The sequence below is a fragment of the Rhinolophus sinicus genome, chromosome 2 (assembly GCF_057876585.1).
Source record: "Rhinolophus sinicus isolate RSI-liver-muscle chromosome 2, RSI-T2T, whole genome shotgun sequence".
Lineage (NCBI taxonomy): Eukaryota > Metazoa > Chordata > Mammalia > Chiroptera > Rhinolophidae > Rhinolophus > Rhinolophus sinicus.
The window spans coordinates 8,352,501-8,378,271 of NC_142502.1; the positions used below are offsets into that span (position 1 = coordinate 8,352,501).

General features: G+C 52.7%; 1 protein-coding gene across 5 annotated transcripts in view; it reads right to left on the reverse strand.

Annotated features, from left to right (window-relative positions):
* Nucleotides 1-25,771, reverse strand: part of SYNJ2 (synaptojanin 2) — a 92,631-nt gene that overhangs the window by 36,363 nt on the left and 30,497 nt on the right. For 4 of the 5 annotated variants that reach the window (XM_074333750.2, XM_019749342.3, XM_019749353.3 and 1 more), the window contains 3 exons: nucleotides 20,651-20,921; nucleotides 16,736-16,961; nucleotides 9,215-9,298 (listed from right to left, as the gene is read on the reverse strand). In XM_074333750.2, coding sequence (XP_074189851.2) covers nucleotides 9,215-9,298; nucleotides 16,736-16,961; nucleotides 20,651-20,921 — 581 coding nt within the window. The remainder of the gene's footprint in view (nucleotides 1-9,214; nucleotides 9,299-16,735; nucleotides 16,962-20,650; nucleotides 20,922-25,771) is intronic. The other variant, XM_019749347.3, reaches the window with a different exon arrangement.

Below are 25,771 nucleotides of genomic sequence, written 5' to 3' on the forward strand. Positions count from 1 at the left end.
CTAAGCCAATGGGAAAGAGACCATTTCCCAGCCTCCCAGGCAACAATGGGCCTCCACGGCCCCTAAAACCTGAGCTAGAACTACCTGCAGATTAATTTGCCTTATTATTTAGAACTACCTGTTAAACACTGGGAGCCTACAAAACAAACTTAAAACTATGTATTGTTATTGGAGCCAGCTTGAAGGGGCTCTCTCTGGACAAATCTGGGACAATCTCAGCATTAATCTACATAAAGACAGCAATGGACTGTAACCTGAAGAATAAAATGGGAATCCATGACTCTATACAGATAAGAGCTGGTTGGCTGTGGTGGTGGGTGTGTGGATAGATGGATGGGTGGGCAGGTGGATGGGTGGGCAGGTGGATGGGTGGGCAGGTGGATGGGTGGGCAGGTGGATGGGTGGGCAGGGGGATGGGTGGGCAGGGGGATGGGTGGGCAGGGGGATGGGTGGGCAGGTGGGTGGGTGGGCAGGTGGGTGGGTGGGCAGGTGGGTGGGTGGGCAGGTGGATGGGTGGGCAGGTGGATGGGTGGGCAGGTGGATGGGTGGGCAGGTGGATGGGTGGGCAGGTGGATGGGTGGGCAGGGGGATGGGTGGGCAGGTGGGTGGGTGGGCAGGTGGGTGGGTGGGCAGGTGGATGGGTGGGCAGGTGGATGGGTGGGCAGGTGGATGGGTGGGCAGGGGGATGGGTGGGCAGGTGGGTGGGTGGGCAGGTGGGTGGGTGGGCAGGTGGATGGGTGGGCAGGTGGATGGGTGGAGGGCTGGGTGGGTGGGCAGGTGGATGGGTGGGCAGGTGGATGGGTGGGCAGGTGGATGGGTGGGCAGGGGGATGGGTGGGCAGGTGGACCGGGCAGAAGGGCTGGGTGGGTGGGCAGGTGGATGGGTGGGCAGGTGGATGGGTGGGCAGGTGGATGGGTTGGCAGGTGGATGGGTGGGCAGGTGGATGGGTAGAGGGCTGGGTGGGTGGGCAGGGGGATGGGTGGGCAGGGGGATGGGTAGAGGGCTGGGTGGGTGGGCAGGTGGACCGGGCAGAAGGCTCTTCCGCACAGCAGAACACCGACTGACAGACGTGGAAGGAGTGGTAGAAAAGCACCATTTTACAACCACCATAGTAAAGAATTGTTCAGCAAAAGTCATCTGTTGATGATAAATGTTAGGGGAGAGTTTGATGAGGAACAAGTCGCAAAGAGTCTCCCACAGACAGCTTCTGAGTTGAAAAGGAAAACACATTCACTATAAGTGAAGAAACATTAGCACTTGTCCAGGTGATGAAAAGTAACGTCACTAATGAGGGGCAGCGGGACATCGTGGCCTCCAGCTGGGACGGACCGTGAAGGACATGGCATCGGGGGTCCACACCCCGACTCCGATCGCAATGCAACACCAGGAAACACCACGAGGAGGCACATTCAATTTCAAGGAAAAAATGGCCAGCATTCTCCAAAAATGTCAAAGTCACAAGAGACAGACAGGCAGAGGCACTGACTCAGATTAAAGGGGACTAGAGCTATGACAACTAAACATGGGACGTGATCCTGGCCTGGACCCGGGAGTCGGGCAAAGTGCCATGATGGACATTCCTGAGACCATGGAAAAATCTAGAACACAGAGTGCAGATCAGGTGAAGGTCATGTGTCCATGTCACATTTCCTGAATGTGGACCTGTACTGTGGGGATGTAAGAGAAGGTATTTGCTCCTAGGAGAAACATTCTAATGTACTAAGAAGTAAAGAGACACGATGTACGTAACCTCCCTTCAAGTGGCCCAGAAAGTAAACAATAGCATATGGGTCGGTGGCAAGATGGTGACTATTGGTGAATCTGGGTAAAGGACACGGGGCAGTTCTCTCTACTGCTCTTGCAACTTTGCTGTAGGTCCGAAGTTATTTCAAGATTAAAAAGCTTCTTCAAGTGTACTGTTTAGGTTTGCTCTTATTGAGCACTATAAAAGCGGTGTCCCTAGGTTCATCCATGCGGTCAGGCATCGCTATCATGACTACCTACCAAGTGCTATTTTACAGCTCTTCACTAATGCATGTGTGTGACCCTCTTCACACACGAGGAAAGTACCCATCCAGAAAACTGGTTTCTCAGTAACAGATTTAGAAACTACTGGAATTAGATTTGTCCATCCAAGTGACTCTACAAATAAAGTTCCCAAACCCCTTCGGTCTAAGACATTCTGGGAGTTGGGAAGACAGGCTCAAGCAAAATGCCTTCATTTTCCTGGGGTATTTATCCTGCTCTCCTTTTCCCCATGGCTGTCAATAGCTGGCTGAGGAAATGAGATGCTTAATTCCAAAAACATTCACAGCCCCGGAGTTCTGAGACGACTGCTCCCTCCTGCACTTTATGGCAAGTCAGCTCCTATCTTTTTTCTGAATTTACAAGGAAGGTGCCTGCAGAAATCAGGCCTCTGTTCCTCTCAGCCACGCTCGGAGAGATCCCCGAGGCCTGAAACCCAGGAGAGGGGGCTGCTCCTTCCTTATCAGTCCGTCAGGCATCACAAGAAGTCTCCCCGGCTTCAGGGATAAGCTGCAGCTGTTTTTAGAATCGTTCCCATGGGAACACAGTAAGGGGAGACAAGAAAAACACGGGTGCAGGGCTCAGAGGCCTGTTTTTTTTGTCGTGACAGTTGTTACTGGATGTGTCTGTCTTTCCCTGAGTCACAGCCCAATCAACGTTTCTTCTAAACAGGTAGGGATTTCAGTGACGGATGACTGGACTCAGGAGTGTCCCATCTGTGGGCTCTAAACTCCTTGCATTATAAAAATTACCTCAGTCCCATTACAAATCGCATAAGCAGTCTAGGACTGAGTTGGGGAGCACACCCTGCCACCCGCGCCAACACGGTGGAGAGACCGGAAAGAGACGGGAGACCCTGAATTCCCTGCCTGAGTGACTCCCGCCCAACTGGGAGCTCTGTGGCAAGACCTAGACACAAACACACTTCCAGGTTTTTAACAAGTCTGTATAACAGTTGCAAATTTATCTGATGGAAACTGTGCCCCTACATGCTGAGAGCAAGCAGTGTAAGGCCAAGATGCCACAATAGAGGGATGCAGGGTCCAGATGGCTATCTGCAGCCCACCTGGGCCAGAGCACGTCCCTTCCGATGCCTCTGGCTTGTCTCTCTCACCCCAGTCTTGGAGACCCATCTGCGTGGGTGGGGCGAGGCAGGACCAACATACGCATATCCTGTCCCTACAGCAGTGATCCAACGTCACTGCTGACGCAAACCACCTGGGAACGCGAAGAAGTCAAGGGCACCACCCAGTGAATGACCAGGGCAGTAAAGATCCCTGACTAGTGCTTCTCCAAGTGTGGTCCCTGGACCAGCAGCATTAGCATTCCAGGGAGGCCTGTGAGAAAGGCAAATTCTTGGGCCCCACCTCAGACCTCTAGGGGAGGGGCCAGAAATCTGTTTTAACAAGCCTCCCCGTGATTCCTGCATGTACATGTGTGTGCGTGTGTGTGCGTGTGTCTGTGCGTGTGCGTGTGTGTGTGTGTGTGCGTGTGTGTGCGTGTGTGTGCGTGCGTGTGTGTGTGCGTGTGTGCGTGCGTGCATATGTGTGTGTGTGTGTGCGCGTGTGTGCGCATGTGTGTGTGCGTGTGTGTGCGTGTGTGTGTGCGTGCACACACATGCACTAAAGCATTAAAGGACGAGAAGCACTGGTTTCGACTTACTCACCTTCTCCCCCATCCCCTGCTGCTCAGGTTGCAAAGCCTGTGAGGGCCACGCAGTAGGAAATGAGCAGCTGAGGGCGCCGTGTCCACGCCTGCACAGCCACAGGGTCCTCTGTGACCAGGCTTAGTCCGCCCACGGCTGCTTCCTCGGGCCATGGCCTCAGGCTGCATCCCTCCACCTCCTCAAGTGGACAGGATCCTGGGCAGACATTCTCTCGGGAGGGCACCCTTCCTCCCTCAGCTCTTTAGTCTGGATGCCTTAGGCCTCACGCCCGGCCTCCCCCCACCCTGGGCTCTGCCTCTTCCTCTGTCCCCCTGTAACCCTGACCTGCAGCTGTTCTCTTGGCGGTCACCTAGTCCTGAAGCCACCATGTGTCTGAAGCCTCAAGAAGGTGCTTCAGTCAGGGGCTGGAATGAAGCCACTGTTGGCACCAGCACACTGGAACTGTGCACTGTCCCCTCCTCCGTCCCCCACACCCTCCCCCTGGCCAGGCGGACACCTGGACAATCACTCCCGTCTGGTCTCTGAAGTCACCAGTTCAATCCTATCAACCACAGACCTAGGGAGTTAGCCGGCCACGAGAATAACCAACGTCTCCAGAATGCCTGGCTGGGTTAGTTAGAGCAGAGTCTACACCAGCATTTGAGAGAGTCCCATAACCACATCACAAAGGGCGTCTGTGACTCTCCTGGCACCCAGTGCCCCTCCCCTAGGGGCATCTCTCCCCTGGAAGCCGAAACTGTCCCACCTGGTGTCTTTACCTTCAGTCTTCTCCCTCCAAACTGAAACCTATCACACTTATGTGTAATCATGTCGCCCACCCCTGGAAGCCTTCAGTGCTGTGGTCCAGTGGTATAGCCAGCCCCTACCAGCTCACAAGCCCATTGCCTGAGCATCTTTTCCCAGCTCCAAGTTCTGGGACGTCAAGCTGGTAGCTGGAAATTGGCCGTGATGGGAGTCTTTATACCACAGCAGCGGGCTGATGCTCCAAATCAGAACTTCTCCCTCCTGGCCTTCAGGAAACTGGTTTCTCAGCATACCCGAGTCTTCCTGAACATTGGGGTCAGCTAGGGGTCTTCAGAAAGTACTGATGCCTGGCTCCCACCCCCAACATTGTGATTTAATTGGGATGGCAGACCCGAGTATCAGAAGTTTTAAGCTGGCCTGGTGATTCTAATCTGGAGCCACTCCTTTAGCGGCTCCTGGGGGGGAATGTAACCTCCTTAGCAGAACATACAAGCTCTTGCCTGCCTCCCCAGGCTCACCTCCCGCCAGCCCCATGCCTGCCACTGCAGGCAGCCAGGCCAGCTCACTTCTCTGCATGTGCCGGGACCTCTGCATCATCCTTGGTGCCTTCTGCAAGGCCTGCCCTCCTGCCTGGGGATTCCAGCCTATCCCTCCCAAGTCAGCTCAGACCCGGCCCCTCAGCCTGGGTGAGCTGACCCTCCCCACAGCTGCCTTTCTCAGGGGCTCTATTCACACAACGTCATGTCCTGTCCCCTCCTCCCCAAAGGCTGTATCTGATGGCAGGGTCCATACGCATGGACCCACAGAGGAGCCTCTGTGGGACGGGGTATCTGTGAGGGCTGGGACATGGGGCAGCCTAGGAGACTGGCCCTTGGGCTGCGTCTGAGGAGACGCAAGGACAGGGTCACCGTACCTCACAGTGTCCTCTCAGAGCCTAACGTGGAAACTCTTCTTCCACTTTCCAGACGCAAACAGTTAGCTTCTCCTAATGCCACTGTGCTTTTGTCTCCTAGATGTTATAATTTATGTCATTCATAATATTAATAGCTACCATTCTGAGTGCTTTCTACGTTCTCGATACTGTGCTAAATTCTAATCTACATTATACGTAATTCTTCTCTATACCCTTTTGAGGTTATCATTAATCCCACTTTACAGAAGAGTAAACTAAGGCTTAGCAAAGCTAACTTCTGGGCTTTTTTTTTTTTTTTTTAGATAAGAACTTTTCAAAAGTATATGGTTCCTAAGTGGGAACCACACACTTGGATTGGAACCCAGGCCACATAACTTCCAAGTTTAATCTTTGAATCAGTGATAAGCCATCTTGTTTCTGTGGGGGTTGCTGTAAGCTCAGGAGCTTGGTGCAGGCAAGACCCAGGGCCCGAAACGGGTGTGCAGCTTTATCTTGGCTTCCGTTCATTTTCACTCCAAGTACTTTGTCCCCCTCACCCTGACCTCTTCCTTATTTTTGAAACTTCTGTTCTACAAGCCATCTCACCTTTTGGAACAAAGAAAGGTAGCAACACACACATGAGCAGAGACAGCAGCAAGCATCCAAGAGCTCGGCTGACAGTCTCTGACAGGGCGGACGCGAGAATGGACAAGGTGGGGCTGTGCAGGGGCTCACGGGCTTCCCCTCCTCCGGCAGCCCATTCAGCCCTGTGAGGCTTCAAAACACAGGCCTAACTCAACTTCGCAAGACATGTGTCTAGATGTGCCTGTTATCAGGGAGGAAGACTCTCAAGTGACAAGGGGGGCAAGTTTTCAGCAGATTAACAGTGTATACAAAATACAGAGGGTGCCCAAGGAAAGTGTACACATTCTAAGAAAGGAAAAAACTGGATTAAAATGACGCTCACAGTAACCACTTCGAGCCCCTCTTGTAATTGCAGAAGTCAAACGTGACTTGTATATGTCTTTGTTGTCGGTATATCTTGAGTATTACAATTTTAATACAGTTTTTTTCCTTTCTTAAAATGTATATACATTTTTGTGGCACCCTCTGTATACTCTATAACTAACTATACCAGGACAGGAGTTAGCTATAAGGGTAAAATTTCAATGTGGCTATTTATAAATGGTACCACCTATTTACATGGTAAAGATGAAATTGTTAAAGGCACATTGTTGCTAGAAATGGCCTCAGGATCTAGGAGTTTCTAACAAAGGTACAATTCCTGTGAAAACTCGCAGACAAATCGTCATCCCACAGTCCTCTCTGCCCATCCCCATCCCCCCACCCCCCATCCCTGGCAGGGCCCATAGGTTCCCTGGGGCAGCCCCAAGAGGATGGAACATTGCAACTTAAAAATGCAAGCTATTCATCCAAAAACATTTGCCCTTAGAAAACCAAATTGAACCTAAGTGAAGAAGGAAGGGAAAGAGTTCCAAACTGAAAACCACCACCAGCATCAATCCTCAGGCTTGCCATTTATATAGTTCATGGGGAGAGACCATAGACCATCATTTAAAGCTGCTCTGCTGGTCCCTTATGAAGACGACCTAATCTTTCTTTGATGATGGACGGACGCAGTTGGAGGACACACATGGGTATCAGACCCAAGGGTCAGCAAATCCTCAATCAGATTAATGAACACAAAGCCTTTTGACACTTATTTTGAAGGAACCATGCAAGCTTTGGAGAAGCACAAGTGTTATGATCCAAAAGGAGTTACAGCTGCTGAAAAGTGAGCCACCAGGTCCCACGAATATCGCCCGTGTCAGACTGATGGACGGCTGTACCACGGCAGGTTAGACTGCGCAGAGGGAGGGTAACAATACAGATCAGAATTGAAGAGGGAACGACAAATGAGTTTTGCTTTGTTTTTAGAAGAGGGAGATCAGAATGTGGAGAGTCCTAGAAATATGACTGAGGACGACAAAAGTAAGCAGCTGCAAGGCCCTGGAGAAGACAAAATGGAGAAAGGGAGAACCAGGAGACTTCTCCTTGAAGTTCTGAGGCATCACACGTACCCTGGGGCTGTATAACCGGGACACAGAGCGCACGGTGAGGAGGAAGCCGCAGCCATCCCAAATCATGGCCCAAGCTGTGGCTTGGAGCTCAGCGTCTGGAGGTCAGCCTCTCAGGGATCCCAGGAGAGGGACCCAGAACTGGGTGAGGGGGTGAGATGGATGAATTTCAGAGCGTCCTTCCCAAATTCTAAGAATCCATCATGAGCATCCCCCCAGTTTGTGGATTTCTCACAAGTTTTTACGTGAAACATGACTTGGTCTCTTTCTTTCCCTTTTTGTACTCCACTCATTTTCTCTTTGTCTTTTTTTTTTTTTTTTTTTTTTAAGACAGAGTTCCACAAGTTTCAGAAGGAAACTCCAAATCTAAAGAAAACCAAGTTTCAAAAACCCTTTTGGACTGTCCAGAATAGACCAGTCTCTAGAGACAAAAAGTAGATGAACAGTTCCTTAGGCCTCAGGGATAGTTGGGAGGAAATGGGGGACAGGGTTTCTCAACCGTGATGAAAGTGTTCTAAAATTAGATTATGGTGATGGTTACACAACTCTGTCAATGCACCCAAAACCACTGAATTGTACGCTTTACATGGGTGAAATTTATGGTATGCAAATTATATCTCAACAAACACACACTCTTTGGGGAGACGCTTCAGAGGAATTTTCCACGTTATAATCATCCTCGGGGATGCTTCTGTCTGCTACCACACAATGCCACCAGCTGCCCTCATACATCTTAATCATTCCTTTCGAATGGAAGGACTGACTATTAATAAAGCTTCCAACCAACCCCCCCCCACACACACACACAGAACTCGGAGCCCAAATGAGACACTCACCCATACATCTCACTCTGAGAGCTGACATGGTTCATTACCACCGCCGATGTGACGACAATTGTGAGGACAGAGCGTCTGCAGCTGACCCTGGCTCTCGGCAAGGGCCAGAAAGACCCAGCATGTCACACACCCCAAGAACCTGGCAGATAGCCCTGAGCCTCTTCAGTCACCGACTGACAACCCAATGGCTGTCACACGGAGTTCTGGGCAAGAAGAGCCAAAGTGACAGAGGCCCAGCAGACCCAGTGCACCAACGTCCCCGCAGGCCAGGGAGGATGATCGGGACTCGTGCCGGGCAATCTGAAGTCACTCAGCCAGTGACCCTCCTGGGGAGGAACTCACTGAACCAGGCGGCCAGTCCATTAACGACAAATGTGTTCTTGGAACACAGCACCACAACCTGAACTCTTCCCAGCAGACAGAACGCCAAGTGCCTCTGGCACCGGCCAGAGTCCTGTTTGGGACAGCAAGGTGTATTTTTAGAAATCATGAGAAAGCTCTGTGCAAGTCTCACGTGGCCCCAACAGGCACCTCCACACGCCAAGCATGCCGCATGCATGGCCCTGCGGCCCTTTCAACGCTTGACAACAGCCACAACGCTCAGAACACATGTTTAGCTACCTTGTCAATACAGTGACCGTGGGTTCTAACTTCAGGTAATTCTACTCAACTACACGATGCGGTTCACTTATCAGCAGACAACTTCCCACGTCACTTGAGTCAACAGTGAACTCAAGGTCAGAAAATTATACACAATTACGTTTCTGTACACAACAGCAGACACACGCACACATGCGCACACACACGCCCGAGGGCACACTCTGACAGCTCAGCTCGATCCAAGCGGGTTAGGAGAAAGGCCAGAAACTGGGCCACGCTGGAAACATGGTGACAAGAAGCCACAGCTGTGCAGAAGAGAAGGCAGGGTGAACAGTAACACACGAGGACGTGCTTTTTGTGTTTAATTACCCACCTGAAGCCCTGGCTGCTCCCAAAACAGCGGGACCGAACCTCTGATCTGGACAAAAGACGACACGCCATCATCGATGTAAATCGTCTGCACCACAAGGAAACATAAAGGGGAAGTATTCTTCAGTGAAATTGAATGTCTTGGGCCGGTAACGGGATCCGGCCGCCTGAGACCCGACACCGGAACGAAGGGCAGACAGCGGACTTCAGGCCCTGGGCTCCTCTCCCACGCGGGGTGTGCCACTCTGTGACCCCCGGCCAGGCCTGGCCCAGCCCAGTGCACTCGCGGGCATGCTGGCTGCAGACCAGCCTCCACTGTCTGCAGCAGCGACGGGAACTCGCACGGCCCCACTGAGTGAGCTCCCTGAAAAGCCCAGCAGTGCTCCCCCCACCCCATTTTAGGAATAGAAGCTAATGTGCTCTGGGATTTAAGGTAGACTTTCCTTAGAGCCATCTGTTTTCACCTTGTCAACTAGCTGAGCAGCAGAGAGCAAGTGGAAAAGGAATGAATGAATGAAACGAACGAGCTACAGTCAAAAGGTGCAGCTGACAGGACCAGTCAGTCCTGTACTTGACAATACACGTCAAGAACCAACTTGAACTTGTAGTTGTTCCTGGCCCTCTGCCACTTGTTCTTAAACATGCCACTAAGTCAACACATGCAACACGCCTTCCACAAACTTCCAGTGTGATAGCACCTGCACAGATAGCAGATGGTACTTACACATCAAAGACTCCTAGTATCTTCTCCCCGTGCCCACCTATCCCAGAGTGTACCAACTCCGCTTCTGCCTGCAGGGCTCACTGACGTTGCCGTGCAAGGGAGTTTTAAAAGGACAGAAAGTGCAGTCCTGAGCTTCACAAGGGGAGGCTGTGGCAGTTCTCAGATGCACTGCCCTTTATCTGCGTAACTCTACCCTGGTCTGGCAGGGCCGGCCCGGGCGATGCCGCTGGTCCTTTCCACTTCTTACCAGCCTGCTCCCTTACAGGGTAGCTTTCCATGAGGCTAGATCACGCTCAGATCGCACATGCATTAGTAATTCTACAGTGGAGGACCTGAACATTAGACCCGCAGGCTCCCTGGACTACAGGAATTACACGAGCCCAGTAGCTATAGTGTTGAGCTGACATTCTATCCCTTCATCTCCAATGGGAAAAAACACTGGGTTAAGAACTTGCTGTCTGTTTCTAGATATTGACGACCAGAAACTTGCTACTCTCCGTTATTCTGCTGACCAATATGCAAGAAAGTCGCAGGTGGTTTCAACTATTACAGGTATAGCTGGCTACAGTGAGGTTGAGAGCAAACCACTGAGAGGCACGTGTGAGCTGCACAGTCCGGACTGCTGAGAAAGAAACCAGCTCAGCCAGCATTTCTCTATGAAGGCAACTCTTAACAGTGCCCAGGGTCTGATTTAAGCTATGGAACTATTACCTTCACTTTAGTGAACACCAGCTAATAGCGCTACTTGCAGCATTAGTCCTGGGTCCTCTTGAACCAGCTTCAGAAAACACCGACAGCCACCCAAGCACTCCAGACCCCACCCCTGCGGCAAGAACAAAGATGTCTCCAAATTTCTCCATTCTTCCTTCCCACACAAAAATATTCTGGTTCTGTGACCCATCCTCTCATCAGGACCACCTTCTTTGTTTCCAAGGTGATAGGACAAGGCTGATCATCAAACACTAGTGATGGAATGACTGTGCTTTCCTTTCTGGGTAAAAGACCATGGGTTTTACACTAGCGGGAGATTCGATGCTTCACCTCACAGCTGTAATTTTAATAGAGAGCATCTGGGGTCCTTGCGGGAGGAGACGCAGGATGGAGAGAGAAAGCACATCAGCACGTGGGCTCTGGGACAACACCAATCTGGGTCCCACTGCCCAACAATGACCCTGGGAACGTTCCTTAACCACTTTTGGCCTCAGTTTCTCTCTCTCAATGGATTTAATGTCACCTGGTCACACAGGGAGGAGTAAATGAGAGAAGCTCTTCAGGCCAGGAAAGCTTTGTCCCATGAGTGTGGAGGAGGCCTCTCAGAGGACAGAGAGAGGTTGGGCAGGGGTTACTGCCCCGGGGGCCCAGGGTGTAGGCTGTGGAAAGACAGACACGAGGACAGACAGATAAGAGGCTGGAGTGTGATGCAGAGCAGTGTTTCAGGGAGGAGGGCGTCCACCGTCACCGTGTAGTGGCCAGGACACACCAGCCCGGGACCTCCTGGACGTGGCAACTCTGAGCAAGGCCTTTCACAGAGTGCTGGGAGCAGAAAGCCCACAACAGTAAGGAGAAAGGGACACAGTAGGAAGACTCACGACTGAGTATATTCCTTTTATCTGAAAGGCTTTTTACTGATCTTCTAGTCCCAGATGAGGTATTTACAAGCCAGTTCTTTACAGTCTGCATTCCTGGGAGGACAGGCAGGCATCCTGACCCCCTGGATTAATCAGCCTTATCTTCAGTAGCCAAATATTTACTTTTTCTTTTCCTAGGTAGACTGAGGGGACTTTGTTGGTTTTGTTTTTCTGCATCATGAGTCACGGTCACAGAACAAGCCCACCAGATATGACTCAAGCCTTCCTCCCTGGAACACTGAGATGCCGTGTACAGCCGCGCGCACACACACACACACGCGCACATGCCACACACATACAAGTGCACACACACACACATGCATGCACATACCCCCCACACCAACATGCCACACACATACAAGTGCACATGCACACACATGCATGCACATACCCCCCCACACCAACATGCCACACACATACAAGTGCACACACACACATGCATGCACATACCCCACACACACCAACATGCCACACACATACAAGTGCACATGCATGCACATACCCCCCACACCAACATGCCACACACACACAAGTGCACACACACACATGCATGCACATACCCCACACACACCAACATGCCACACACATACAAGTGCACATGCACACATGCATGCACATACCCCCACACACCCACACACACCAACATGCACACACATACAGCCTGCTTTGCAGGGTAAAGGCTGACCATCCCTCCCAGAGAAAATGTTAAAGCAAGGCGGAAGTGGACGGTGCCAAACGCAGCTCCCTTTTCTGGCTCCCTGAGCACTGAATTCAGGAGACGCACGGCTGCCTACTGACAGGCCCTCATCCGGGAACCAATCTGCTCTCTGTATAGTCCGGTCGCTTGTTTGAGAATGATGACGGTGCGGCAATTCCTCGGCCACCTTCCTGCACTTATTACAAGACTCCCACTCCCAAATGGCGAGGAGCGTGGGTCTGAAGAGTCTCATCTCCACAGCAGGGAGCCCAGGCCAGAGGGGACCTGCAGCAACCACCAGGAGGGCCGAGTGCCCCAGCCGAGGCTCCTTCCATTGCGGGCTCAGAGCCAGTTCCCTCAAAGATGCTGCCTGCTACCTTTGGGCAAGGAGACTGAATTTCAAAGGCTGCCACTTCTTCAAATGTCAGGTCACGAAGCAGGCAACACCGCACAACCTGAAGGAATCAAGCCCACCCTGCACTGAATCACCTTGATCTGAAGGTATCAGGATGCAATCAGTGCACAATCTGCTCTTTCATCATAAGCAAAGCACACTGCCCCGTGACACCACCCCAACCCAGGGGCTCACAGCCATGGCTCCACAAACTCAAGGGAGCAGGACACGTGGGGTTCCTGTGATCCCATCAGATCACCGCAGCCTGAACGGGCAGGTTTCCCTCACGCTTCCTGTGAGTCCACACTTACTGGAGCTCAGCAAACGCCTGCAGGCTGACAATCCGCCCCGGGTTCCAATCCTGGATTATCCTATGATCTCATTTATATGTGGCATCTAATGCAGTAAACAAAACAGAAACAGACTCACAGATACAGAGAACTGATGGTTGTCAAGCGGGAGGGGGGCTGGGGGCTGGGTGAAAAAGAGGAAGGGATTAAGAAGTACAAATTGGCAGTTACAAAATAGTCACAGGGATGTAAAGTACAGCACAGAGAATAGAGTCAATACTATGCTAATACCTATGTATAGTGCCAGGTGGGCACTAGATTCACTGGGGGCCACTCTGTAAGTTATATAAATGCCTAACCACTGTGCTGCACACCTGAAACTAATGTTGAATGTCAACTGTAAGTGAAACAAAACAAAACAAAACGAAGTACCGTCACTGGCAGTGGCCAGGAGGGGAAGGCATAGCTGCCACACAGCTTACCAATGGCAGAAACATTGGTATGTGTTCCACTTAGAGAACATTTTTGTGTTTAAAAAAATAAAAGAACTTAGATCAGCCTAAGCACCTCTATCGCGACAACGTGCAGAACAAAACCATCCCATGATTCCACAGAGCGAGTGGCCCCCGGAGAGCAGGTGGGAGCGACAGAGGTTCCTTCCTCTGGGAGCATTTGCGCCCCTGCAGCCGTCTCTGCTCATCCTGCCTCTGTGAACATTTCAGAAGAGGAGACCTGGCTGCGGTGGACACTGCTGCAGTGGGGCTGATGCCATCTGGCGCGCTGGGTCCCGCCCGTACCCCTGGGCGTCCCGCTGAGGGGCGATTTCCAAAGGAAGCGCCCGCCTTCAGGCTCTCCTCCATTCTAGCTGTGGCGACCTCTCCCTGCACGCTTCCCCACTTGGCGCGGGCCTCCTGTAGCGCAGATCCCCTCCCCCGCTCTGTGCTCCGCTCTTTACTGTCTCTCTAGGCAGCTGTCTGGCAGCTGAGCACTGACTGTGGGAGGCACGCCCCGGGGGCACGCTCCCTGCCTGCCAGGCCAGCTGTCTGTATCGTTCCTGCTGCGTCCCGATGGGCAGCTCACAGTCAAGCTCGGCTTAGGGACCCAGGGTTTGCTCCTGTGTTGCCAATAAGGACACCCCTGGAATCGGCTCTGGGAACTGACTCCTGCCGTCCCCCAGGAGTCGCCTTCTCTCCCACACCCCCTGGTGGTCACACTGTTGGGGGCTCTCTGATGGCGTGACTCATCCGAGACTACTTGCCACAGTGCACAGCATGTGGTCCAGCAGCAGTGGCCCGACATGTACATGCCCCACAAAGAACTGCTTTGGGTGCAAGGTCACGACCCTCCTGCCTGGCTATGTGTCTGGTGAAAAGGAAATCACCGCAGGGTTAAGTTGCCATGTCTTGGTCCCAGGTGGGGGCCATCTTCCCAGCTGGTTGCATCTCTTGGTGGACAACCCATGGGGGTAGGGGTCTGGCCACCTGTCAGCTCGTCTGCTGCTCCTGGGAGCAAGGTCGGGGTGAGGGCTTCAAAGAGAGAGGAGAGCAGCCCCATCTGACCCAGAACCCAGAGGAGGAAAAGGGAGGGAAAACACAAAGTAGGAAGGCCACAAAGGCTGCAGGAGCCGAGAAACCCCTCCCCGACCCCAACAAGGGAGGCATGTGGAGGCCATGTAAGTAGCCAGAGGGCCAGGCCATCTGTATTTCTCAGGCCTTGCCGAGCTGTCTACAAGGTGCAAGAGGGGACAAGGACCCTGCCTCTGGGCACACTGGGGGCCAACGCAAGTCAGCAGGCACATGGAGAGGACATAACCAGAGCAAAGGTCTCAACCCTAGTCTGTAGGAAAACGAGGAAAGCAAAGACAATAGAGACTTTTCATAAAGCTGCACTTGCTGCATTTGAAGCATAGCCCGTTCGCCTCGGAACAGTTCCTTGTTGTGGGTTGAATTGTGTCCTCCAAAAAGATATGCTGAAGCCCTAATCCCCAGCACCTCGGAACATGACCTTATTTGGAAATAGTCACTGCAGATGTCACTAGTTAAGATGGGGTCATAGTGGAGTAGGGAGGGCCCTGATCCAACATGACTGGTGTCCTCCTAAGAAAGGGAGAGAACACAGGGAGAAGGAGGCGGAGTGGTGCGATGCTGCCACAGCGGGGCCACCAGGAGCTGGACGAGGTCCTCCCCAGGGCCTTCCGGGCGACACCTGGATTTTGGACTTCCGGGGTCCAGAACTGTGAGAGCATAAATTTCAGTTGTGTAGGTTGCTCGTTTGTTACAGCTGCCTGAGGAAACTATTCTGCCCTCTTACATCTTCAGTTAAAACTGAAAGAATGGTGACATGGGGGGACAGTTGATTTTCCAATGACTTACTTGATAAGATACAGTAGACAAGACCAAAATTTTTAAAAACGGGTTGAAATTCAAAAATCCAGAGAGCATCAAACAAGAGGAGCGGACGAGGGACCGTCGGCCTGAGGGCCGGATGGAGAGCGAGGCGGAGGCTGACGCCCGATGAAACCTCTAGAACCTGATTCAGTTACCAGGTTCCGGGGCTCTGGTAATTTGATTTGTACAAACAGGCTCCATTGGCCCCCAGTTCCCAGCACAGCACCCAGCCCACAGCCGGTGATAAATAATAAACATTTGCTGGATGAATTGGATGATGCCGAGGATAACGACACAAGGATAAAATTGGGATGGAAAATAATAAGGAAGGTGGATCCTGACAACAAAACGGAGTCATTTTCATCGTGCAGATACGAGAAAAAAGCAAGCAGCCTCCATTTGGGGGCCGCATTTTCTCTCCGTGTCATTTTTAACCAGATATTTATTTACCTGCCTCGTCTATACCCAGGAGAGCAGACAGGGGGAGCAGAAGTCACAGGCCCTGCTGTCCCACCGTCCTTCCCGTCAGCCTCTGAGCCAGGGGGCCCCTCCTCACCCTGTGCGTCTGCAAGTCCACGCAGGTGCCACTTGCACATAGAAAGCAGGTGCTCAATCTGTGCTGAATTGGCCACGGTCCTCTAGGAAACCCCCACCCACCCCGCACAGCTGCACTAGTAAGAAGGGGGTGCAAAGCCACATCGCCACTAAATAAACACAGGTGTGCGCGGCCTGACACCCACGGCCACACTGCACCTGTGCCTTTCACAGGGTTTGCTCTTCGTATAATTTATCCCACCTGTTAGTCTACACAGTGGCATTATCCTCCAGATGGCAAGTGCGAGAGAGTGAAAAAAGTAAGACAGCATCTCTGGGAATGAGAACAGAGTTTAGAAAACAAATCAGTGAGAAATGAAGCAGATGGTCACAGCCCATGGGAGCTGAGAGCAACGGCTGCTCCACACGCAGACCTTCATTCACAACGCCCAGGTGCTAAGACTTGCATCTAGGATGAAGCCTCAGCTGATTTACAATGAAAAAGAACTGTTTCCTCTCTCGCCCTCCCCTTATCAATCTACTTACTTTTGCCTAAAAAGATGTTCAAACCTGATGGTTCATCCATCGTGGGCTGCTCTCTAAAAAACTGTTACCCTTCATGATCATAGCAAAAAGTCCTGCTTCCTTTTGGCTGAAAATACCGCAGGTAAGCAGTCTTTTCCCAGCCTGAGACGTGAGTCGGAGGAGAGGCACCATGCGAACCAGAGGCTACATTTGCAGGTAGAGCCCCAAGGCCTGCAGAGTAAGTGGCCACGCTCGGCAGAAGTTGCCTCAAATAAGCCCCAACACAAACACGTCTGTGTGGGCGGCACCACTCTGAACCCCTGGGGCCAGGACCGGCTGTACTGACCTGCTCCGTCTCCACGAAGTTGGACACGTGCCCATCGTCGTTCACGCCGCGGGTGTGGAAGCGAGCGCCCGCGCGCGCGCAGCTGATGCGGGAGATGAGGCAGGCCTTGGCCTGCTTGTGCGAGGCGTACACGGTGCGGATGGCCACCACCCCGCAGATGACCTTCAGCAGCCAGTCACAGCAGCTCACCTGGTGCTGCCTCAGGGGCAGGTGCAACAGCTGGTTCCTGCAAAACGGACCCCACCGCGACTCAGGTCACCCCACATCCTCCAGGAAACGTGGCGCCCAAAGCAAGCAGGGAGGAGACACCTGTGGGGCCAGCCTTCCCTCTCAGTGTGGGGTGAATGCACGCAGCTCCGTGAACTCTGCACTCGGGACATTCCCGGGCTTCAGAGAGACCCCAAGCAGGGCCACTGAGACACATACAGCAGGAAAGGGCAAGGCGTCCTTTCTCAAAGCCACTACCGGCGTCAGTATCAGCGGATGGGAGCCAAGCACGCCTTGCCGGGAATTTCAGAGGAGCCTCAGTTTAGACCTGTGGTCTCCATATTTTTATATCAGAAATCTCACCAGTAAATAAATTACCATATGTTTTGTGATTAATAATGATAAATGATAAAAATAACAGTAAATGTATGCATGCTTCTAAAATTATATACATACCCCAGGAGATGAATTACAAAGCAATCCCAAATAAAGAAAGAGGAGGAGATGAAACTAAAACAACAAAAGTTCCAATATTTAAATACCTGGTGGATTGTTCTGGGCCTCTGGAGACCCCTGGTGTCCAGCACGATAATGATGGGATAAAACAGCCAACATTTATTGAGTTTCCCAGCACCATTCTAAATGCTTTGGGATGGATTAACTCACTTCATCCTTGAAACAATGCTATGTGACAGGTATTATCACTCACCCCATTTTACAGATGAGGAAACTGAGGCACAGCGAAGTGAAATGTGTACTTGCCCTAGGTCACAGAGCCAGGAAGCGGCAGTGTGGAGCTGGGAGCCTGTCTTCTCCCAGCCCAGCCGGCCTGCACCTCTCTCAATGAAGGCCCTTCCTTTACGCTGCACCTGTGGGCGGCTACATCATCCTCCCGTGTCTCAGTCACCCAGCCTCCCAACACCCACTCGAGCTCCTCCAGCAGAGCAAGTGGCCGCTCTGAGAAGTGAGGGCTCGGGGGGGTACATGGACACCGGGACACCCCGGGCTGCTTCTGGGCTCCACGAGGCACAGCCAGGGGACCTCAGCGTGCGGTGCTGAGGCCCCTGGCTCGCTCAGCTCCCTGGGAGGCAGGAACCATCAAGGGACTCTCTTACAGGGTATTGAGCAAATCTAGGTCACAATGCCCTATTTGTTTAAAAAAGGCGGCACTAGTCCTGCCCTTGAGACTTCCTCAAAGACAGAAGCATTTTCTCGTTTCTGGAGAAGTGTGTTGTGAGCCCTGACACCTCAGGTGGCTTCTCCAAAAGCCGCAGCCCCCAGCTCTGGGCCTCCCCCACTGTGAGCAGGGCCAGTGCCACCGGAGTGCTGAGCCGCCTGCGCAGAGTGGCCGTGTGGGACCCCCTTCTGAGCTCTGAGCCACAGTGCTTGTTGGCCGGAAAAAGGGTCATCATGAAGACTACTCTACAAAAACGTGTTTCCCTCTTTTGCATCCCTGTCTAAAATTCAGATGCTAAACCAGTCTTAGTAGCAAATGTATTAAATGTGCACACGGCACCGAGACAAAGCCTCTGGACTGTCCTGGAGTCTTCCAGCCACAGCTGTGGTCCCCACCAAGTCACCAGGAGCCAGAAGGAGCCTTTCACCAAATGGGCAACTCTGAATAAACCCTGCTGGTAGTCATACTTTGCCCGACCCTCTGTGGGAGGAGGGCTCATATCCTCAGGGGAAGAGGGCCAATCTAGAAAGGGAAACAGCTCTGAGTTTCCTCGCAGGCCTTGTTTGCACGGGAAGTACTTTTCCGTGGGGTCGATAACCAGCCCGGGAAAATGACTTCACCCTGCCGTACGCGTTCCCTTATTCACCAGCCACATTCAGCGCTGACCCCATCTAACTCGAGATGTGGGTCCACACCTAAAATACGGCACCCCAAATGATGGCTTTAGGCAGTCAAGCCTATGACCACTCAGCCGGGGCCAACTCGATTGGGGCCAGTCCGTGGGTTCCCCCCTGAGCCCAAACACCTCACCCTGGGGTGCGGACAGCCCAGCAGCCTGGCACCCTCCAGTGTCTCCTCTCAACTCAAGAGAGAGTTTGGTGTCCACTTGGGGCTTCCCCTTCCCAAACCCCTCTCAGCCTCCACTTAGGGAATCCCTGCTTTGTCTTCCTGTTTTTTGTGCCTCGAATCTCCAGCCACAGAGCTGGCAGGAGGAGGCCTGGGGAGGGCAGCTACATAGGTTCTGGGGCATTCAGAGTCCCCAGGTGTCCCCTCCGGGCTTGCGATGTTTCCAAGGAACGTCAGCAATCGGAGACCTCTTGCCTCTGCTCGTGCATGGCTCCGTGGTCTTGGCACAAAGACCCCTCAGTCCTTAAGCTCCGCTACCGTTAGGGGCGCAGGTCCCAGCTGGTCCCCGCAAAGTGGAACCAGATTCCCAGAAGCACCATCCCCTGGACCTGCTCCGCAGCGTGTGGTCCCAGAACCGGCAGCGAGGCTGCCACCATCCTCACCGGGCGAGAAAGGCTGAGTCTTGGGCCGCGTGGACCTGCTGAATCAGAGCTGCATCTTAACAAGCTCAGCAGGAGATTCACATGTGTTTTAAAGTCTGTGCACGTTACTGCCCAAAAAACTCAAAACCAGAGAACCTGAGAGGATCCGGGGTGGGGAGCACTGGGTGGGACACATGGACGATAGGTGAAGCCCCACTTCTTCAAACGGAAGTCAGGAGTGTCCTGGGGAACGCGGGCGGGCGGGGGGGGGGGAGGTTTCCAAAGCACCAAGGAAAGAACATGTATCTTGCGATGGGGACCTTTGACTCCCTCTGGGCCATGGCAGGGGACACAGATAAAGGGTATAAATGAGCCTCACCGATCCTGCCTGAGGGCTGGGAAACTGGGGGAGCCCCAAAGGCCAACACTGGAATTCTATGAACATCCCATTATACGAGGTGTCGTGGAACAATTTCCACAGCAGGCTTTTCATCACTTTTGCTTCTGACTCGCTCTCACACATCTGGGAAATCTGAGGGGAACGGCACCACTGACAACCCAGGCCTGGGCACCAGTGTGTGTTCATCCCTGCCCCCCTTTCACAGGATTCATCGGGGTCACTACCCCCGGACCCAGCAAGGGCAATAAATAATTTACATATTTACAGGGTCACACCTAGCTATGTCCGTGAAGGAGCACCCAGACGACTCTACATGTGTAGGGACATCCAGTCACCTCTGCCTGGGGGCTTCAGGACAGGCCTTATCACGCTACTGTGCTTCACCATTGCAGGATGACTCAGTTTCTCCACTACTGGGGCTCGTTTGGGATCTTGGAGCCTCAGTCTCCTTATCTGTAAAATGGTAATAACAGACCCCACCTCATAGACCCCTATGAAGCTGATGAGAACTTAGAACAGTGCCTGCCGCATCTGCCTGCCAGGCGTAACCAGGACTGCGAGAGCAGAAGCACCGAGCACAGGCCCAGGTACTTAGAAGGTGCCTGCTGGAGGCTGGCTCTCAGCTCTTTACTTCTGCCCCAGATTTTCGTTACTAAACCTACATGAACAGCTTCCCTGGCCCCAGGGGTGGGGAATGTAGGTTAGTCTTCTTCTCACTGTGCAGACAGTGAGTAGTCACGGACCCTGCTCTCCGGGGGACCCCGGGGATGATGCAGAGCGGAGATGAAGGACACAGGTGCCAAGCAGAGCTCGTCCTGCGCACGTGGCCAGGAGGGCAGGAGATGCAGGGAGCAGGGCCTCACCAGAAGAAGGCGTTCCCCCACTCGTAGCTGTCATCTCCCTGCTTCTGGGCCCGGACGGTGAGGTCGAAGTGCGCGCCGTCGTTGGGCCACGAGAAGTAGAAGACCCCAGAGTTCAGGATCTTCCTCAGGGCGGCGAGCCGGTCCTCGTCCCTGGCCTCTTCCTGGAGAGGGTAAAAGTCGGTGGCGGTGATTTTGTAGATTTCCGCCTCTGGAATTCTGCCCACGGAGGTGCAGCCTGTCACCAACACCAGGAAGCTCAGGGACACGCCACCTGGAGGGGTAATGAGACACGAGGACAGGGTCAGTCGGCCACTGCAGAGTCGCTCGTGGTCACGAGGGGCCTAACAGCCCCGTTTCACTGCAGCTACATGACTTCCCGTTCAGTCCTGCACCTCACGCCCCTAAACTCAGTGTCTCAGGAAGGTGCCCGCCATCTGAGCCCCATCTGGAGCTGAGGTTCTGAGCGTGGCCCCTGACCAGCAGCAGCAGGGCCACCTGGGAGCCTGTTAGCAATGCAAAGTCTCGGCCCAATCAGACGTCTGGGCGTGGGCGGGTGCTTCTGCTGCCCCCCAGAGCCGGAGGGTTGCTGGCCTGGCGCCTTCCCAGGCCTGCACCCTCTCCCCACATCTGCCACCCAGAGCCTCTCCAATCCTCCCTCCCCATGAATTCTCCGCCAGCACCTGGCTCAGGGCCTCCAGCCGACATCAGGCCTCCAAGTCCTGTCACTGGAGTGGCCTTCCCAACCCACCTGATGGCAGAACTCCCTCCTCCACTTAAATCCTTCCATGGCTCCCACTTGCCCTAGGACTGACATGGGAACTCCTCCCATCCCGTCCCGCCCCACATACAGAACCCAGCAGCTCTTCTGGGCTCTGAAACCCCTCAAATGTGTCATACGCCCTTGTACCCCTGGGCCTTCTCCCAGGACGTTGCCTCTGCCTGGGAAGTACCCCCCACACACACTGTCTGCCCATCAAGGCCCTCTATGACCCCTACCGACCCCATTCACCTTCCACATGCTGGTCAGAACAACCTGCCTGCCCCTCTTTGCTAGGAGAATTCCTCTCCACTCTCTGGGACCAACTCAGCAACACCTCCTCCAAGGAGCCTTCCCTGCTCTCCAAGACACGGCTAGTCGCCCCTTCTATGTGACAATAGCATCTGTGTTAGCCCTTGTCACAGGCACAGCCAACACCGCCTTCCCCACCTATATCCCCAGTAGACTGAAGGTTCTTTGGGGGCAGCGCCCTGTTTCGATGTTATGTCTCAGCACTGCACATGGCACGTTTGAGGAATTCTTCCTAAAGAAGCCAACATGAGAGCAGCTCAAGCCTCCCGCCCCTGTTGACCCTGTCCCAGAAGACACCTGTGTGGGGACCCCACACTCTGTCCGTGCCTGTTCTCTGTTCTGCATCCCTTACCCCACAGCAGTCCCCTGGCACAGAGAGGTGAGTCAGGGAGCAGGGCTCTGCTCTGGGGACAGTGGGGACAGCGCTCCACGCTCCTGTTCCAGGAGAGGGCCCAAGACATCACGTGGGTGACTGACTGGCCTTTAGGGGTTGGCGTGGTTCTAGTCCACAGAACATTCCTTTCAAATGGCCTCTGATTTACTCCAGATGGCCAGTGGTCATTATCTGGAGCGATGGCACTCCACGTTCTTCGAGCTCTTGACATTTGAATAAAGACCCCTAAGATGGCCAAGTCCACTGCTACCCGCCTCCCGCCTCACACTTAATAGGAAGAGGGGGGCTGCTTAGCGTGAGGTAACATCTGGTTTTTATTAAAGATCCCGTCATTCGATAAATAAGTCACCACTGATACCATGACCACTGGTGTGGGGGAGAGGTCCAACAGGGCAACCACATTGGCTCATATCCCACCTCCTCAGTCAGATTACCAAGAAACGATTTTGAAACATAAGAATAAGGCTGTGGATGGTGACAGGCTTTGGGCTGAGTTTCTTAAGTAGGACCGGCATCATTTCTGGAAGATAGGTAGGGTTTATGTGGGGTGGGCGTCCTCACATTCGAGCCTCACAAATGCCAATGTTCCCACAGCCTTTGCTAGAAGCAAACATCCCACCCACCTCATGCCATGGGCTCAGTGCGCGGGAAGGCAGAGTTCAGGAACCATCTCCTTGGAGCCCAGAGGACAGCCGTGTGGCCGTGCACCCAAAATTAGACTCTGTAGGGAGCGGGTTCAAGGAGAGGCATGGAAAATTTTACTTTACATCTCTCCATCCATCCGTGTCGTGAAGCTGATTTCTAGCACCACTTCCTCACAGCCTCTGCGTGGGGGGACAGAGTCCCTGGCAAGAGTCCCAGGGTGCTGTGAAGACGGTAAGCACTTCCTGTGCAGGGCGGCTGGGGGAGGCTCGGGATGGGCGTGCTGCAGCAGGCGTGAAAAGGCTCTTAAAATAAGTGAGAACAAAGGGACGGACAGTGCCACCACCACTGCGAATTCAGGCTCCTGTGTCCTGGGACAAGGGGCTCAGGAGAGGGTGCCACCGTGTGAGCGTTGGAGGGAGGTGCTTTCATGACAGCCGATTCTCAGGGCACTGCTTCCCCTGTACCAGGCACCGGCCCACAAACTTCCTCCCAGCAACCACTCGGGAGAGGTGCCGCTGTTGTTTGCAGAAAGGGAAACAGAGGCACAAAGAGGACACACCTGCCCAAGGTGACACAGTGGGGGAGGTGGGATTCGATCCACATCTGACTATCCCACCTGGGCAAGTACTCAAGCCAGGTCTGCTTCCAGAGCTGCTGCTCTGAACTATATTTCCTTGCAGAAGTATCGCCAACCTGCCTGACAGTGCAGCCATTTCACACACGAGGGACTGTCCCCCAGGGAGCTGAATCACCTGCCCAAGCACACGGCTAGTCAGTGCTGAACCCAAGACCCAACGTGGGTCTCACCTTGGCCCTGGGCTCCAGCTAGCCCTCAGGTCCAGCCGTCTTCAATCACTTTGGCTTGTTGTCTCTCTAAGAGCGTGGCTGGCCTAGGGACCTCTGGCTCATTTTTTCATTGACACCAAATGTTTTCATCGTTAGTTTAAATGGTTGTAATATATTTTCCAGCATCTGCTCAATATTGACAAGTAAAACTGAAATTGTTACAGGCCTCTTTACCAGGACCCGATGGACTCCAGACCGTGACTTGACACTCATCCCATCTTTCATTATTCAAAGCAACATACAACACGTTCTTCTGTAAGAGATGGGAGTTTTCCTCATTCCATTCCGCTTCCCCCCCACAGTCTCATCCTAACGTGACCTTTTGTGTTTCCTTGTCCTGTACTGTTCACCCTGTTATACTGTGCAGCAATTTGATCCTAAAGCTGAAAGTGCTTAAAAAGAATTTCTTCTGGTTTGAGTTATCACTGCAATGATTTTTAGTACACAATCGGGTCAAACAATGTAAATAAAACATTTTGCTAAATAATCATTTAACATAAAAAGTAAAGATTTGTTGGAAAAGCATCTGTTAATGAGACAGATGGGACTTACAGTTCATATATCCATGGATAAGTATAATTTATTGATGGAATGAAATTAGATTCTATATCAATTCTCGTTCTGTTTTGCATTTTCATGGATGTAAACACTAAGAAACCTTGTGCACATTAATAAATCAATGGGAATAGAAAAGGCTTCATTATAGAAATGTTAGTCAATTCTTCAAAGTCCTTCGGAGTTACAGGCTAAATATAGGTAAGAATGTTCTATCGACAAAATTACGCCATGCTGTCAGCTGGTCCCCTAGTTTTCCTCCCGTTATTTGGAAAGCAAACAATCGGACATCACCTGACCTGTGAACAAGTTTGTTACTGAGTCATTGAGGTGACTTACTTCCTCAACACGACTGACAGCCACGTTTTGAATTGTCCCTTTGTTTGACCTCCTAGACGTATTTAAGTCCCCAGGCAATGCAAGATTCTAGATGGGAGAGAGGTAAGATGGAAGACAGGTGGTTGTGGACGGGACAGAGGGAATGAGACACTCACCCCTCCTCACGGGGACACTCTTAGGCAAACAGATTATAGGAAGGAGTCAAGTGCCGGGAAACTTGTTTTCCTTAGAACTAACCACGTCTGTGTCCTGTGCACAGTTCTCTGTGAGCCAGCCTCCTCAGGAGGGAGACCCACCGGGCCCTGACAGCCAGCAGGGGGCCTCCTGGTGTTCCAATATTGAGTTTCCTGCCTGTGCTCAGTCCTGTTTAATACTTCTCGTGTGCTCTCCACATACCTCAGGTTTGAAGGAAGAGGTCCTGGTTCGAGCCAGGACACCTGTTCTTGGTACCATCACAGGAAAGAATTCAAAGATGCATAGAATAAGCCATGTGAGCGGGGGGTTTATTAATGGACAGTGCACTCTGCAGAAGGGAGGGTGGGCAGGCCCGGAGAAGGCAGCTGCCTCGAAGAACAAAGTGGCTTAGGAATTTATTATTTCTAAAATGAGGGCACAAAATAGTCAAGGCTTAGCGGTGGCGTTATAGGCATTCCCGGGCGGGATCCTGGCTGACCACTCCTACCGTCGGTGGAGGCGTTTTTGTCCTTATTTGGCTCTTGTCGGAACTGTCATGGGGGCAGGAGGTGGAGACTTTCCCTGACCGCAATGCTGATGAGCGTATGATCCATTATAATTAGCTCAAGCTCACCTTGGGCAAGATGGCGTCTGGATCTGCTCTCGGCCACGGAAATCTAGTTCTGGTAGCTGCACTTTTTCTTAAGGATGATCTCATCTCCTCCCTCCTCTGTGTCCCCTTACCTCCTTCTTCCCTTCCTCCCCCTCTCTCCCTGCAGCCCTATTCTTTCTGCCTATGGTAACAAGCCTGGCACCAGACTGTTAAGGGGGTTGCTGCCCCCTGACCCACGCAGTGTGGCGTTAGCCTGTGGTCCCCACAGAAAAGGTATCTCTAGGGGATAAAAGTGAGGCCATGGGGACTCGCCTGCCCAGGGGCGTGAGAAGTCCCCGCTAATGCTCCACTTGAACACAGGACCTGGGTTTTGTTTTCAGTAAGGCAGGATCAGCTTTTTCAGAGCCAAGAGGTAAACTGGGTCTGGGGAGGTGCTCAGAAGTCATCGGTCGAGGCCGAGTCCAGGGCTTTGGAAGCAGTAAGCCT